This window comes from Lotus japonicus, chromosome 4 (assembly GCF_012489685.1).
Source record: "Lotus japonicus ecotype B-129 chromosome 4, LjGifu_v1.2".
Taxonomy (NCBI): domain Eukaryota; kingdom Viridiplantae; phylum Streptophyta; class Magnoliopsida; order Fabales; family Fabaceae; genus Lotus; species Lotus japonicus.
In genome coordinates this window covers 11,212,636-11,227,550 of record NC_080044.1, presented here as the reverse complement: position 1 = coordinate 11,227,550, position 14,915 = coordinate 11,212,636, and the positions used below count along the sequence as shown (strand labels likewise).

The window sequence follows — 14,915 nt, the reverse complement described above, 5'->3', positions numbered from 1 at the left end:
TGAAATAAACGGTTGAGATTAAAACACCGAATTAATCAAGTCACGTGCTTCCTCTCGCTCTTCTCTCTCATGAAGTTTGTTCTCCACCGCTTTTGATTACTTGTGAGACTCATTCTTCCCTCAATCATTCTCCCACTACGAAATCTTTTCACTGTTCTTAGGCAACTCACTCATTCATGGAAATATAAAATGCAAACAATAGTGAGTCGCTCGTCAGTCATATTCACTTGAATACTTGCTAAAAGACTTAGAAATTCAATTTCCTTCCTGTGTTGTTTATTGTGATATAGAGCTCGACTGTCATTTCATCCTTGAAAAGGTTAATGTTGGATTGATAAACCTAATACATGTGTCATCAACAGCTCACATATATGCTTACTAAAGCATGCCACTCCTAGCTATCAGTTCAATAATGTCCAAGTTAGGAATCAAAAATATTTTTGCTTCCAAACTTGCAAGGAAGTAATGGGTTTACATTTACATTTCACATTGGAATGAATGATGCTTAGTTTTTTTTGGTCATGAATCTTGTTTCATTGATTGAAAATGGGCCAAGCCCAGTTTGAACCTAAACATTGGAAAAATATGAAGAAAAAAAAAAACAATTTATTAAATTCCATTATGAATAGATAGTCAATTTTAAAATCAGACAACCTCTACCTTGAAATCAATGATGGTGAGTTTGAAGTTTGAACCTGAACATTGATGGCCCCATTGACTAGAATCTGAGATCCACTACATTCATAAATATCACACCACTACACCAACACAGCAACAACATTCCTCCAAAACCATGGCCCACCCATTTCACCTGCTTCTGCTTCTCCTCCCAACTTACCACCTCTTCCTCCTCCCCTTCGCCGCCTCCATCGGCGTCAACTACGGCACCGTCGCCGACAACCTCCCACCTCCCTCCACAGTAGCCACCTTCCTAAAATCCCAAACCACCATCGACCGCGTCAAAATCTTCGACACAAACCCCGTCATGCTCCGCGCCTTCGCCGGAACCAACATCGCCGTCACAGTAACCGTCGGCAACGGCGACATCCCTAAACTCGCGAAGCTACCAGCAGCCCAGTCATGGGTCGCCAGCAACATCCTCCCCTTCCACCCCAAAACCACCATCAACCGCATCGCCGTCGGCAACGAAATCCTCGCCACCTCCGACAAAACCCTCATCGCACACACTCTCCCCGCCATGGAAGCTCTCTACAAAGCCCTCCAACTCGCGAACCTCACCCACATCCAAGTCTCCACCCCTCACTCCCTCGGCATCTTAACCTCCTCAGAACCACCCAGCTCGGCGGCGTTCCGCCGCGGCTACGACAAAACCATCTTCACCCCCATTCTCAACTTCCTCCGCCAAACAAACTCCCCATTCATGGTAAACCCATACCCATTCTTCGGGATCACGTCAACCCGACCCGATACTCTCAACTACGCGCTGTTCAAACCGTTTCACGGCGTTTTTGACGCGGCAACCGGCGTGAACTACACGAACATGTTCGACGCGCAGATGGACGCGGTGTTTTCTGCGATGAAGAAGGTTGGATATGGTGACGTGGAGTTGGTGGTGGCGGAAACGGGTTGGCCGTCGGCGGGTGACCCGAACCAAGCGGGTGTGGGTGTGGACAATGCGGCGTCGTATAATGGGAATTTGATTAAGCACGTGAGTTCTGGGAAGGGGACACCGTTGATGCCTAATAGAACGTTTGAGACTTTTATATTTTCTTTGTTTAATGAGAATTTGAAGGCCACGGTTTCGGAGCGGAATTATGGCTTGTTTAAACCTGATCTTACTCCTGTTTACGACGTCGGTCTTCTCACTCAACAGGTACTACCCGTTTTGTTTGTTTCTTCACTTAACTTTTTTTAAATGTGCATATCTAGTGTAGTGCAATGGCACATGGAGGGTGTTTTTATTCCCAAAAGAAAGAGCGAGACATAGAGTCTGATACAAGCCCACATGCTCATAATTTTGTTAAAGGGTTAATTAAGTTTTTGTCATTGTGCAATACATCAAGTTTGAAAATGATCAATCGTGGAAGTAAAATTTGGTTTTAGTTCGTATTTTTGGTAAACTATCTAGTTTTGATCTTGCTAGAAATGGTGGTTTAGTGACCCTAATCACTAAACTGATTGAGGCTATATAGGAAGGTTACCACACCACCACTTTCGGGGAGTACTAAAACTAAGCAATTTTCAGAATAGGCTTAAATATATTTTTGGTCCCTCTAAAATTATGGTCTTTTGGTTTAGGTCATTCTATTTTTTTTTTATTATACACCCTAAAATTAAAAATAATACTGAGGTTTCGGCCTCTGCTGTCACTTTACGTCATTTAGAGGGACATAAACCAAAGAACCATAATTTTAGAGAGACCTAAAACATGAAAAAATTGAGTTTAGGTCCTTAAAATCATGATTTTTTTGGCTTAGGTTCCTCTAAAATCATAGTTTCTTGATTTAACTTGCTTTAAAATATGTCATGTCATTGTCCGTTAGGTAAAAGTAACGGTAGGGACTTATCCCTCCGTATTAGATTTCAAAATAAGAGTGTATTACTAAAAAATTTATTTAGAGGAGCTTAAACCAAAACCCTAATTTTAAATTTTAAAGGGACAAAAACATATTAAAGCCTTCAAAATATTAATAACTAAAACCAAACTTTATTTTGATTAGAGAGCATTTTCTAACTTCAACAACATATTGTACGCTACCAAAAGCTTATTTAACCCCTTTTAAAACATAAAATGACATAACATATTGTACCTGTTTGAACGGCTTTTTACAAGATTCAGAAATGTTTGAATAATTAGTTTTAATAGTAGCATTGTTATTCAACGTGAACAGTGTGTAGCATAATGAGGTTTAGACTTTAGTGGTTTAATTTACACTTTACAGTGTTAGCTATAGATAGGTTGATAGTATCTAACTTTATTGGATGTTGTGTAATTAATGCGCGTAACTGCAGGCAGCGGGTCCCACATCTGGCCCCACAGCTGGACCCACAGCGGCACCAGCAGAAGCACCGTCGTCAGGGTCGGGTGAACCGCCGTCGTCTTCAAAGTGGTGCACGGCGAAGCAGGGAGCAAGTGAAGCGGCGTTGCAGGCCAACATTGACTTCGCGTGCAGTACTAAAGGGGTAGACTGTGGGCCCATAAAGCAAGGTGGGCCATGCTTCAAGCCCAATACAGTGAGGGCCCACGCGTCCTTCGCCATGAACGCGTATTACCAGGCATCTGGCCGCCATGATACCGACTGTGATTTCGGACACACTGGAGTCGTCACTTCCATCAACCCAAGTGAGTAAAACTTTGACTTTTATTTTAAAGCAAATTTGACCTTTTCCTCCATTATTTTATGTAGTAGAGTAATTTTTTTAAGTTATATTCAGTAACTTTTAGTGACAAGTCATTTTTTAAAAAAGTAATTCTAATTCTAATATAATTAGAATCTCTATTTTTTATGTGCAGCTATGTTACTTAACTGTAGGTTGTCACAATAGCTAAGGGTTAATGTCGGGTAGTTTTAGGTATCTCAATAATATTTAACTAGTGTTATAAGTTAGTAGTCTTTTTAAAGACACATCAAAATATTATGAGGAGTGCTAGTAAGTAACAATATACTCTTTTAATGGCATATTTCAACACACTTATTGTGATTGTTTTATTTTTTGAAATGTTAAAAATGTGTTCACTTTTCATAATCTAATGTGTTTAGAGTGTGTATTTAAAAGACTATTGCTAGCACTTCTCAAATACTATTGAGATTTTAACCCTGAATGATCTTATCAACCTCTTTGATTACTGTTTTTAATCTAAATATATTTATCAGAAGAAGTATTTTTATGTTTATGTTCTTTAATGTACTTTTTGTATGAAAAAATGTCTTTATATTTTACATTTAAAATTAACTTTTTAAATGTTATTTAATATATTTAAAGAAATATAAAGTAACTTCTTTTTTTAAAAAGAAAACTCTTAAAAAATAAAAGAGATCTTCAGCAATATGGCTGCGTTTTATTTTGCTATGATTAGTTATGCTATATGTTTTTCTTGTTGGAAGAGGAAAAGTCATTAAATTTGAATGTGAATATGGGCAGGTTATGAGACGTGTACGTATGTATCTTCAGCTGAAGGGCCCAAACAAAAGGTTAAAAATCCGGATACAGTAGGGTCACCAACAGGGTCACCAGTAGGGTCACCCAAACCTGCAAAGTCTAACGACGCTGGATCATTGAAGGCTTTCTTAGTTCATCTTCAACTTATCTGTTTCTGTTTTTTCTATCTTTAATGATTTTGTTCCTGTTAATATTATTGATTGATGTATAACATACTAAATTTATAAGCTTAGCCTTATTTTTGTTTAGTTGAATTAATTTAACCCTGGATACTTTGCGAAATAGGAAGGATATATATATAAATTAGACTATATATTATTCTTCGTTGCTCGATGAAAAAGATCAGTCTTTGTTGGTTGATCAAGATGAAACCTAAGACATTGAAGGTAGTTGCAAACTTGCAATTTTTTTTTGTTAAACAAGGTATCCTCACGGTTTTGTTGTTAAATAAGGTATCCTCACGGTTAGTAGCCATTTCAATTTACAAGTGGGATTTTAACCTTCAAAAGGTTGAGCAATTTATTGTCAATTTTGCCATTAAAAAAATGCATTCAATATCTCTGGCATGAATTTATCTGATGTATATGATAAAAATATATATGTCTGCTAGTATGGTAGGAAGTTATACAGTAATACAAGAAAATATATTTTTCTTTTCTTTTTGGCATAGTCGCTCTTTAATGGAAAGTGTAAAATACAATTTTACTCAAAAACTAACTTTTTTTTGAAAAGTTGAAAAGTGCAATACCTTTTGAGTGCAGCTCAGTCATATTAGTGCTGTGTTGTGGGGTTGAATAACCTCTTTTTTTTTAAACGGGTTGAATAAGCTTGATTCAAGTTGTGACAAATTCTTAATTCTTAATAGGAGGTTCCACTTTTCCAAGCTAATTGACGGGAGGAGGAAAAATGGAAATATTGGGAGAGAAAACATAACGAAAAAGAAATTATTACAACAATATACCATGTGAACTTTGTATACATATATATAAAACTGTTGTTTATACATTATCAAATGCATTATTACTCTATGTATACAGATAATAGACTTTTGTTAATGTTCTTACAAGGCTTACAAATATAGTGAAATGCCCGAGGGAAAGAAGCTTAAATCCACTTTATTACATCGCTTGGATCTTTTCGTCTCTGGCTTAAGTATTTGTGGTGTTTTATCTTTTAGTTTTTTATGTCTCTTTCATCTTTTGGGCAGGCGACGCGTCCCTCCGCGTCTTCCTTTCAAACATGCATACTATTGCACCTCAGTTCTCGTGTTTTTTGAATTTGTTCTTCTTTTATGTTTTCTTTTCTTTATTGTCTCGACCCACAGTTGGATGTTTGGAGTATCTCATTACACGAGTTATCTATTATCTAGCCAGACACAATTAAACCCTCTCCCCTTTTGTGTCTTTGTGATTAACTTGAGGAGGGAAGGAGCTGGTCTTGTAATTTGTACATCCAAGGAGCAAAGCTTGGTGAGAGTGTGATCTTGATTTGATTGCATACATTTTTTTGAGGGAAGCTTACTAAGTTAGTCACTACATGCACTAAATTAGGATTATGTTTTAAGGACTGAGATGAGAGATTTGATTTTTACGGTTTTTCAGAGTATCCTCTTACCCAATAGGTGAGCGATTAATCTCTAAGAGTATTATTAGACACCAAAGTGGAGACCCTTTCCAGCCGTATATTTTTTCATACATATAGATCCAAGGATCGATCCTTGAACCATATCCTTAACAGACTTAAGCTCCTTCCACTCAAGCCAATACAACAATAAATGTTAGGAAGTGCTCAACGATAGGTTCGAGTTCGATTGGAAAAAAAAGCATAATGTCAGGCATATAAAAAAATGAACCAATAATTTTGGTTTAATATGTCCATATATTGTCATTGATATCACCATTATACTAACTTCTCCCATTGCTAGGCCATTGTCTCCATGGTGGTCATTGATTATTCATCTAAATATGCTCATCTGACTCCTCTTAAAAACAGTTTTAATAGCATTGTCACTGCTGACAAATTTGTTCAACATGTGAAATTATATGACACGCCAAAATCAATGGATGATACCATTTGCCCTTGAATATGACTTCTTATCTACAAAACGGAGGGTTAATTTGAAGTTATTAACCACTGCATTGAGTAGTATCTTCAGAAATTTGCCTATGATCAATTAATCATATCCACGTAACTGGCTTCACTTCTTATCTAGGGCCAAATTTCAGCACATGGTGGATTGTCATTCATGCACGAAATCGATAACATTTCATACAAGGTGGACCCTTCATAGTCTACGAAATTTCTTTTGAGAACATTCATGCACAAAATAACAAAATAACTTATTTCCGTGATTGATAACATGGCAAGTGAATAGAAATCAATCTACAATGCACAATCAAAATGCATATAAAGCATTCTTATATCAATCATATTGTAAAATCTTAAAGGTTAACAGTTTACGGGTTCTGATATCTTTACTACATACAAAATCATGTCATACATTTGATACCTTTCCTCGCATAATCACAATAAGGTCGAAATAACAAGATAAAATGACTGAGAATGAGGTTTATTTTCATTTACGAAGGACGATGGGAAGGACTATGATGAGAATCAGGGCTATCAATATCGCCAACACAATCAGCTTGATCTTCATATTTTGCAGCCACATTTTTCGGCGGATTTTGGTCCCAGAATTCCTGAAGTCTTGTGCCTGCCCAAAATGACGAAAAGGAAACAAGTGAAAAACAGTTTGCTTCGATAAAGTGACGATTTTTAGCATCTTAACCCCTCCTTTTTCTTTTGAGTGGTGTGAAAAGGGGGGGAAAGATCTTCCAATAGGGTGTCAAGTATCATAAGAAATGCTTTTTGACACTAAATAGAATACAAAATATAATCAGAAGAGTTTTAGAAACTAAATAGAAAGTCCCCGAATGATAGCTCAAGTGGCAAGAGCTGGGGCATATGGGTTAGGGTGGGGGAGGTCCAGGGATCAATCCCTGGATGGTGCAATTTATCCTTCCGATGCACCAATAAAAAAGAAACTAAATAAAAAATAGTTACTACTGATCCTGAAGCATTTAAAAACTTCCACAAGTTCAAGAACTTTCAAGCGCACAAAATACTAACCTGGTGATGGAGGTTCTCAGTCTTGTCAACCAGAAGCTCAATCTTTTCCCCCCTGTCCAGAACCTACATTGAAGTACGAACATGTCAATACAATCTTAATGAATGTGTCCTTATGCATTAGATATCTTAATCTGATTGAATGTATGAGAAGCTAAAAACTTGAATAACATTTATGTCTTCTAATGTGTATTAACTTGTTTGATCTCTGCTTTTATGTAGCATACCTATGGAATAATAAATTTTCACTGTGGCATTTAAAAGAGAGACAAGAATTTGCTCCTTCATATGTCACTGAAATGCCGCAGTTTCAATTTTCCTTTGAAACAGAAGTAAACTTAAATAGTCATATTCAAATTTAGTTTGCAGGCCAATTAACTGCAACAAATATATCTTGGCTTATTTTTAGTTTTTAGCTGAGAAAACAGAAGTAAACTTAAATTGTCATATTCAAAGCAAAATACAGCTACAACCCAAGTACAGTAGATGAATTGTTAACTATTATGAGGAGCAGAATTTCTGTGCCTCCAAAACTTCCCTAAGATTTAGATTTTGATACATTTCAACAAGAGAAAAAGACAAACATTGTATTAGTTTTCAAATAACTAATATTAACTAAAGACATGAGAAGTCAGTAAACATTGTATTAGTTATCAAACAAACTAACATTAGCAGATTCATTTAGGTAAGTGATAACTTGAAGAACTTAAGAATAGATAAATTTTGTATAGAAGTCATCCTCGTTCAAAAAGGATAATACAATAATAGTATCATCAGCAAACCAGAGGTAGAAGAACAGTAATTTAACTGAACTGACTTTTCTTACTGAAATCCAATATAGCACCTATTGGTACAAATGAGATATTCTTGACTAATATTTGAAATGTATTGAATTGATTCAATTTAATGAATCAATTCAATTAGGCATGTCAGATGTGGATCTTGAATAATATCAATAAGATATTCTTTATCATTACATTTTGGATTTAAAGTGATCATATAGTAACATGTGATCTATATTTCAGTTAGACAAGCAATTTTCTTTTTGGCAGCAAATAAACTGCAAATAGAGGTTTCATTAACCTATTATAAGAACTTAATGTAATAATTTCATACTAGGATAGACTGCGGAACTTATGTCTCACAAAACAAAATCATAGCCATAACCATAAGTCATAAACAAATATCACAATCAACTTATATAGGAGCTAATAAATAAAAAGTAAAAACCCTTAGGTGCATAGCATTAAAAGTAAGGTAACCAAGTGAACTCATATCATAAGTCATAAATTTTGTGTGCTCCTTCCTACTAAATGGAAGTTCTTGCCAATGCCCTGCCCCACATTGCTAGTGGACACCGAAATATAATTTTATTTGATTTGAGATCTGTAGTCAATAAATATTCTCAGGCAACATCCCTCTTCCCCTTCTTCATTTCCCTTGCAGTGATAGGTACAGTTAGTGAATAGAATAATAGTTAGGTAATTGGATCACTAGATAAGGTACGTATGCTATAAATAGGAAGAGGGGTTGAGAGGGAGAGGAGGTTGGTCATTTGTTGTTAATCAGATCTAGTGAGGTGAGTGCTATGGTGCTAGTCTCTCAAATACAAGTGATTGTGAGTGATTCTGAAGAAATTGTTCATCTTGTCCCAATTCTGCTCTACTCTGGTGCAGAGGTAGGGAACTGAATCAGTAATTACAGGTTTGTCAACCCCGGATAGCGGAGCGGAGCGGCAAGCCCAAAAAACGCTTTAGCACTTAGCAGTATAGCGTAAAGCAGGATGGACGCTACACCGAAGGAGGAGGAGGAAGGAGGAAGAAGCAGGACAGAGAAGGAGGAAAAGGAGGAGGAAGAAGGAGGCGAGAATCAGAGGCTCATTGGTGGCTGGTGGAGCCTCATCGACGGTCCAAGGGAGGTAGCACAAATCTTAATTCGATTTTCAGGGTCTCTGTAGGGTTACAAGAACTCAACAAACCCTAATTACCCCCGCTAATAGAACTGGAAAACTTAAAGTACGCCCAACTAAACACAACACATAAAATTATGCATGTATCTCACATTTCAAAGCCATCTGTCGTTTAACACATGAAAAGAATTGCTGCCAAACAAGTATTACAGACTCAGCGCAGCAGGTGCACAATGCACAAAATTTGATAAAATGCTGGCCCAACAAATTTAATAAGTAATCACAAGTTCAGGTTTTCTAAAAAATCCACCCTTTGTGTTCAGTGGCCTCTGTTGTTTTTATTTTCATAACAGTTAAAAACAATCATTTCATAATTTCTATTACAACCTCTTATTCTTGTGATCTACATTCTACAATTATAAATCAATTCAATCTGATCAAAAAATATCATGATCCTCTCAAGTCAAAGCAGAATAAGCCGAGTATCTGTTACCTTTTCAATATTCTCCATCATGACACCTTTAACTTCAGAAACCTGAGCTTTCACCTTTGCCAGCTTGCTAACCTCTTCAGGATGATCAACACAGTACTGCATGTGTTCCTTCAACTTGGGCCTGCACAAAGCAAAGATCATTCACAATCACGAACACAATCACAATTAAGCTAATCTCAACACAAACTCAAACAAATACCCAAATTCCTTGTTCAGGCTGTTAGGAGCAGCTGTGGCGGCCTTCCCACCGCCATATTTCGCAACAAAATCATCCTTCACACGCTCCAGAAAAGCCACAGGCACCTGCCTTCCAGCCGACTCATCCGCGACAACACAATACGCTACAAACACAACACAAACACACCGAGCATGAGCCATCAATCAATTTCTAAACAAAATCACCACCTACCACTAACCCTATACATATAACAAATCATGAATTTCAATAAACAACAGTCTTAACATAAAATCATGCATATGCTAATACTACTAGTGAATTGATTATTGGTTTTGATGATGAAATCATGTTTGAGAAGACCGATTCGCATAGATCGGAGGAGGAACTAACTGTAGCCGTTATCGACGAGGTAATTGAAGGTGTGGCCATCACAGTTGTAGGTGAATTTGTTGTTGGAAGCAGGTAGCTTCTGAAGGCACTGAAACGCGATGGAGTTGAAGTTTCCGCTGAACTCGGTGTACTCAGAGAGAATCACGCTACCGCGAGAAACGAACGCGTAGATCAGAGATCTCTGGTTCTGACCCATCTTCTTCTTCTTCTTCCCTACCAGATCTATGGATCAACGGTTTCTTAGGGTTGATTCTGCTTTTGCTATATTCTCTCTAACAACAACAACAAACCCTTTTTCTTTTCCTCTCCTTTCCCTTTCCCTTCTTTTTCTAGAGAGAGAATGTGTAGAGAGAGAGAGAGAAAGAGTGAGACCGAAAATGAAAAAATGGGTTTAGGGAGTTTATAAAGCAGGGTAGTGATAACTACAAAGCAGCGTTTTCATTTCGTATAGAGGAATCAAAGGTTTTTAATTCATGAGTAAAGTACACTCACCCCCTTAAGGTTTGTTAGAATTACACTCCACCCCATTCTTATCTAAAATCTACATCCCACCCCATTTTATATAGAGGCAAATTTAGTGACGAAAAATATTTTTCATTAATAATTAGTTATTATTTAAATTGTTAATCAATAATTTCAAAAAAAAAATCAATATAATCCAATAAATTTAAAAATGAAAACATCACAATCCTCCTCATTCTCTCAATCGCGTTTTTCCTCCGTAAATTCATAATGCAAATTATGCAATAGCACACCTGCCCGATTTACAAATCATATCTCGAACATAGTGAAACATGCTTGTGTTTTCATATTTGGTAATAATTCAATTTTAATCAAAATAATCTCTTTATACCTCCAATTTTCAAAATTGGGTTGTAGGCCAAAAAAGCAACACAAATGGGTGAAGAAAATAGAGAAACAAAATTATGAAAATATGAAGTGGATCTGAGGTTATTAGAGCCCAACGAGGCGGTGGAGCATCGTTTTTAACAAAATCCAACAATATCTAAGACCAACAGAGCGTTCGCTCACAACTTCAAGGGGTGAAATTCACAAGAAGTAGTTGAACAAGTGGCTTTAGGGATGTGCGATTCACGTTCTTGGGTTCAGGTCGCAACAAAACTTTGAGGCATGGAGGTGCCATGGGGTTTCACATTGTGGGACAGTGGAGCCGTGTTAAAGGGAGTAAAGGCTTGGTGGTGGCCGTTTGTGGTGAGAAATATGATTTGGAGATAGATGGGACGTGGACTTAACAGATAGAGTGAATGGTTTTTTTAAATTTAATTCAGTAAAATTATTTTCATAAATTAATGTATGATAGTGTATATGCATTAAATTTATTTAAATTTTTACTAATTAGTAATTAGTTTTTAGTAGTGAGGAATTTGTTTTCGTCACTAAAATTTGCCTTTATAAAAAATGGGGTGGAGTGTAGATTTTTTAAAAAAATGGGGTGGAGTGTCATTCTTGCAAATCTTGAGGGGGTGAGTGTATTTTACTCATAATTAATTGTATATAATTACTCAATCATGTGTTTAAAAAAAATACTTAGCCTTAGCCCTGTTTGGAAGAGCTTATTTGAGCTTATCTGATAGCATAAGTTTTTATGTCAGTGTTTGGAAGAGTTTATGCAAACAGTTTATGACCTATCATAAGCTGTTTTGAGCTTATTTTCATAGCTATGAAAAAGAGTTTATGCTTATTAGCTTATTTTCAATTTATTTCAATAAAATTTTTAAAATAGTTTATGGCGCTTATGTCATAAAGCACTTAATTAAACTGTGTTTCCAAACGGGGCCTAATCATGTGTTTAAAATGTTGGGCAGTGTCTGTGTCCTTGAAAGATAGCTCAAGCCTTAAGTGGTAAGAACGGGGTGAAATACGGATAGGTTCAGAGATTAATTTCTGACAAGTGCAATTTGACTTTCCGATATACCAAAAAAAATTAGTCACTACATCAGTACCATTAAAAAAATTTCTTGGTTTAAAAATGGTAGAATGATAGGTGCTAACGACATGATAAAGAGGACAATAGAGACACGCTTTTAGTTAGATAGGAACACACTAGGAGAGTTTCCTCATAGAATTATTCATCAACTAAAATTGACGAAGGATTTGGTGAGTCTGTTGGATTAGTGACACACGGTGTAACACTGGCGAATTAACATGAAAGTCCAAAACTACCCTGTCATAATATTAAAAATTCCATACCCATCCATCCTTCTTCCTCTCACTCTGATCTGCCTCTGCTCTTCTCTGATCCTCAACCTAATTTCCCTGCATTCTCAGAAAGATAATCAATCTCGCACTTCTACCATTTTCCCACTTCACAAGTGTACAAAAATTTCATCTCTTCCCCTTGATTATCAATGTTTACTTGCACTGGTTCAATCGACTTCATTTAATTTGTAGCTTGTGGGTATGCGTTTTGAGCTTGTTTTCGTGCTTGCTCTGAACAATTGATCATGAAGGATCTGCATCATTGCACCTTGTCTGGTACCACCAACAAGCTCCTTTGATCAGCAACAACAGATTCATTGTTGTCACCGCCGTGCCGGAATAATCGACCTCTTAGCAGCAACGGTGGCCGGAAATCATGAGTCACAACCATGATTGTTGTGTCGCTTCCTCGTCGCCCAATACTCTACTGCCTCACCAAATCGCTCAGCCCCTCCTCTGCTTCTTCATCTCAGCCACCAACCTGCAACCTACTCCGGCGTCGAAGACAGCAAACATGGTGTGGTGGACATGGCTGGAGAGTGGAGAGAAAGAGAAGAACGAAAAGAACAAGAGAAAAAGAAGGGGGTATTCATGTAAATGCACATTTAAAAGTGATTGTATCCATGCCGTTTATTTTTTTAATATTATATCGGACGGTTGAAATTTAACTGGACCACGGTGATTCAGTTTTTAACTGTCACACCGAAGCCAATACCAACTAGATACAAAAATTTAGACTTACAAGTTATAGAAGTTGAGAGTTAAACCAGAATTCAAAGATATGGGCAAGTTAGCTTCAATTCATTTATTTTAGGGTTAAGCATCATATTAGTCTATGTCTTTGAGTCGTCGTCTGATGTAGGTCCCTGACCGAAAAAATTATTGTAAATGATCCTCGTCTTTGTAATTTTTTTGGAGCGAATCCTCGCCAGAGGTCGGAGCTCCGGCAAATGCTTAAATGACATGCTGACTGGGATAAAAATGCTTATGTGGATTTAATAAAAAATAAAAAATAAATTCCATCTCAGATTAATGACCTCAATTAACCAAAATTAATTAACTAATCCTACATTCAGAAAAATTAACTAATCCTAATCTAAATAATTAGATAAAAAGTCAAAGGTATGATTAAAAAGTTTAATGAGCTCCGGCGAATGCTTAAATGACATGCTGACTGGGATATCTAACCCTTTATTTTAATATAAATAATTAGATTGTAAATTTAAAAAGTTTATTATACAGGAAAAAATGCAAAGTTAAAGTCAAAGGTATGGTTAAAAGTATTGTATTCCTTCCCTCTTTAGAGGGTATTAGAGAATTTGCCTACAAATTTTAAGCAAAATTGTTTTTCGAAGCAACAAATTCTTTTTCTAGAAGTAGTAAAATGGAACAAATAGAGTGGCGTTGTGGCACAGGCGTTGGGATAACAGCGGCACCGTGTGGCCAAAGGAAATTGCTACTACGGCAAAAAGAAACAAGATCTAATTATAATTGAGTTTTTCCTCAGCCATTTTATTTGAAAACATCCAACTCACCTTTTTGACAGTACCTGCTAATCCAACAATAATGACATTTTAATTTTCGTGGGCTCTCTCTCTCTAAAATAATATAATTTAATGGTATTTATTTTTTAATCAATAATTGTACTTAATTTTAAGGTTCAATTTTCTGCAAATCCTAAGACCAAGTGCAATGGTGGTGTTGGAATAATGTTACCTACACACCTCTCTTTGAGGTGGAAGAGGTGGAATAAGGAGAGAGATAGGAAGAAAGAAAAAAGTAAGAGAGAGAAAGTATGAGATGTGATAGATGGTAAGAGGAGAGAGATAGAAACAAAAGGAGGTGAAAATGAAGTGTTTTAATAATGAGGTGTGTATATATCATTACTGGTGGTGTTGAGATGGGAGTTGAGGGTAGTTGAGAGGGTGTAGTGGTTTGTTGATGTTTTGTTGAAGATGAGATGGAGGATAGAGGTGTTGAGAGTTTTCAACATGCTGAGAGGCTGCACCCGGAGCCACGTGGCGCCCTGCGTGTGGTCACGCTAGGCGCGTGCACCACACGCACCGACAGGGCGTGTGAGGATCCTCGGACGCGGAGAGAGAAAGAGATAAGGTTGTTGGGTGAGCCACGTGTCAGCTTCTGTTCGTTTTCTGGATTTTTATCATCTTAATCTTTTGAACTCAATTATTTCATTGCAAAAAAAAAATTCTGGAAAAAATATTTTAACCAAAATTCATGATTTTTTTTCCTCTATAAATAGAGACTTGGTTCGTTTGATTTGGACAAAAAAAAAACCAAGTTTTTCACTATTATTATTATCTTTCTATTAGTCTTTGTTATGAAATGGAACCCAACAATTACCATTTCAGCACCCAAAATTCTTCTAATCCAGTTAGATACCAAAATCTCAACAATTATCAAGATCCAAATCAATTTTCCAACTACCAAAATCCCAACAATTATCAAGATTCAAATCA

The 14,915-nt window shown here is 36.6% G+C and overlaps 1 protein-coding gene and 1 pseudogene across 1 annotated transcript; one reads left to right on the top strand and one right to left on the bottom strand.

Moving 5' to 3' along the window:
• The first annotated feature begins 670 nt into the window (after positions 1-670).
• On the top strand, positions 671-4,392 carry LOC130714422 (glucan endo-1,3-beta-glucosidase-like). The gene is made up of 3 exons (XM_057564319.1): positions 671-1,834; positions 2,974-3,304; positions 4,105-4,392. Exons 1-3 carry the CDS (start codon positions 794-796, stop codon positions 4,293-4,295), a joined length of 1,563 nt encoding a protein of 520 aa, XP_057420302.1. The 5' UTR covers positions 671-793; the 3' UTR covers positions 4,296-4,392.
• Positions 4,393-6,523: 2,131 nt separating this feature from the next.
• On the bottom strand, positions 6,524-10,600 carry LOC130711119 (vesicle-associated membrane protein 722-like; annotated as a pseudogene).
• Between the last annotated feature and the right edge of the window lie 4,315 nt (positions 10,601-14,915).

What these genes read in the sequence shown, in the direction of transcription:
- LOC130714422 (XM_057564319.1), top strand. Translation starts at nt 794, where the DNA reads ATGGCCCACCCATTTCACCTGCTTCTGCTTCTCCTCCCAACTTACCAC. An exon ending in TCGGTCTTCTCACTCAACAG is followed by an intron (nt 1,835 to 2,973) that starts GTACTACCCGTT and finishes GCGTAACTGCAG; the next exon opens with GCAGCGGGTCCCACATCTGG. An exon ending in CGTCACTTCCATCAACCCAA is followed by an intron (nt 3,305 to 4,104) that starts GTGAGTAAAACT and finishes GAATATGGGCAG; the next exon opens with GTTATGAGACGTGTACGTAT.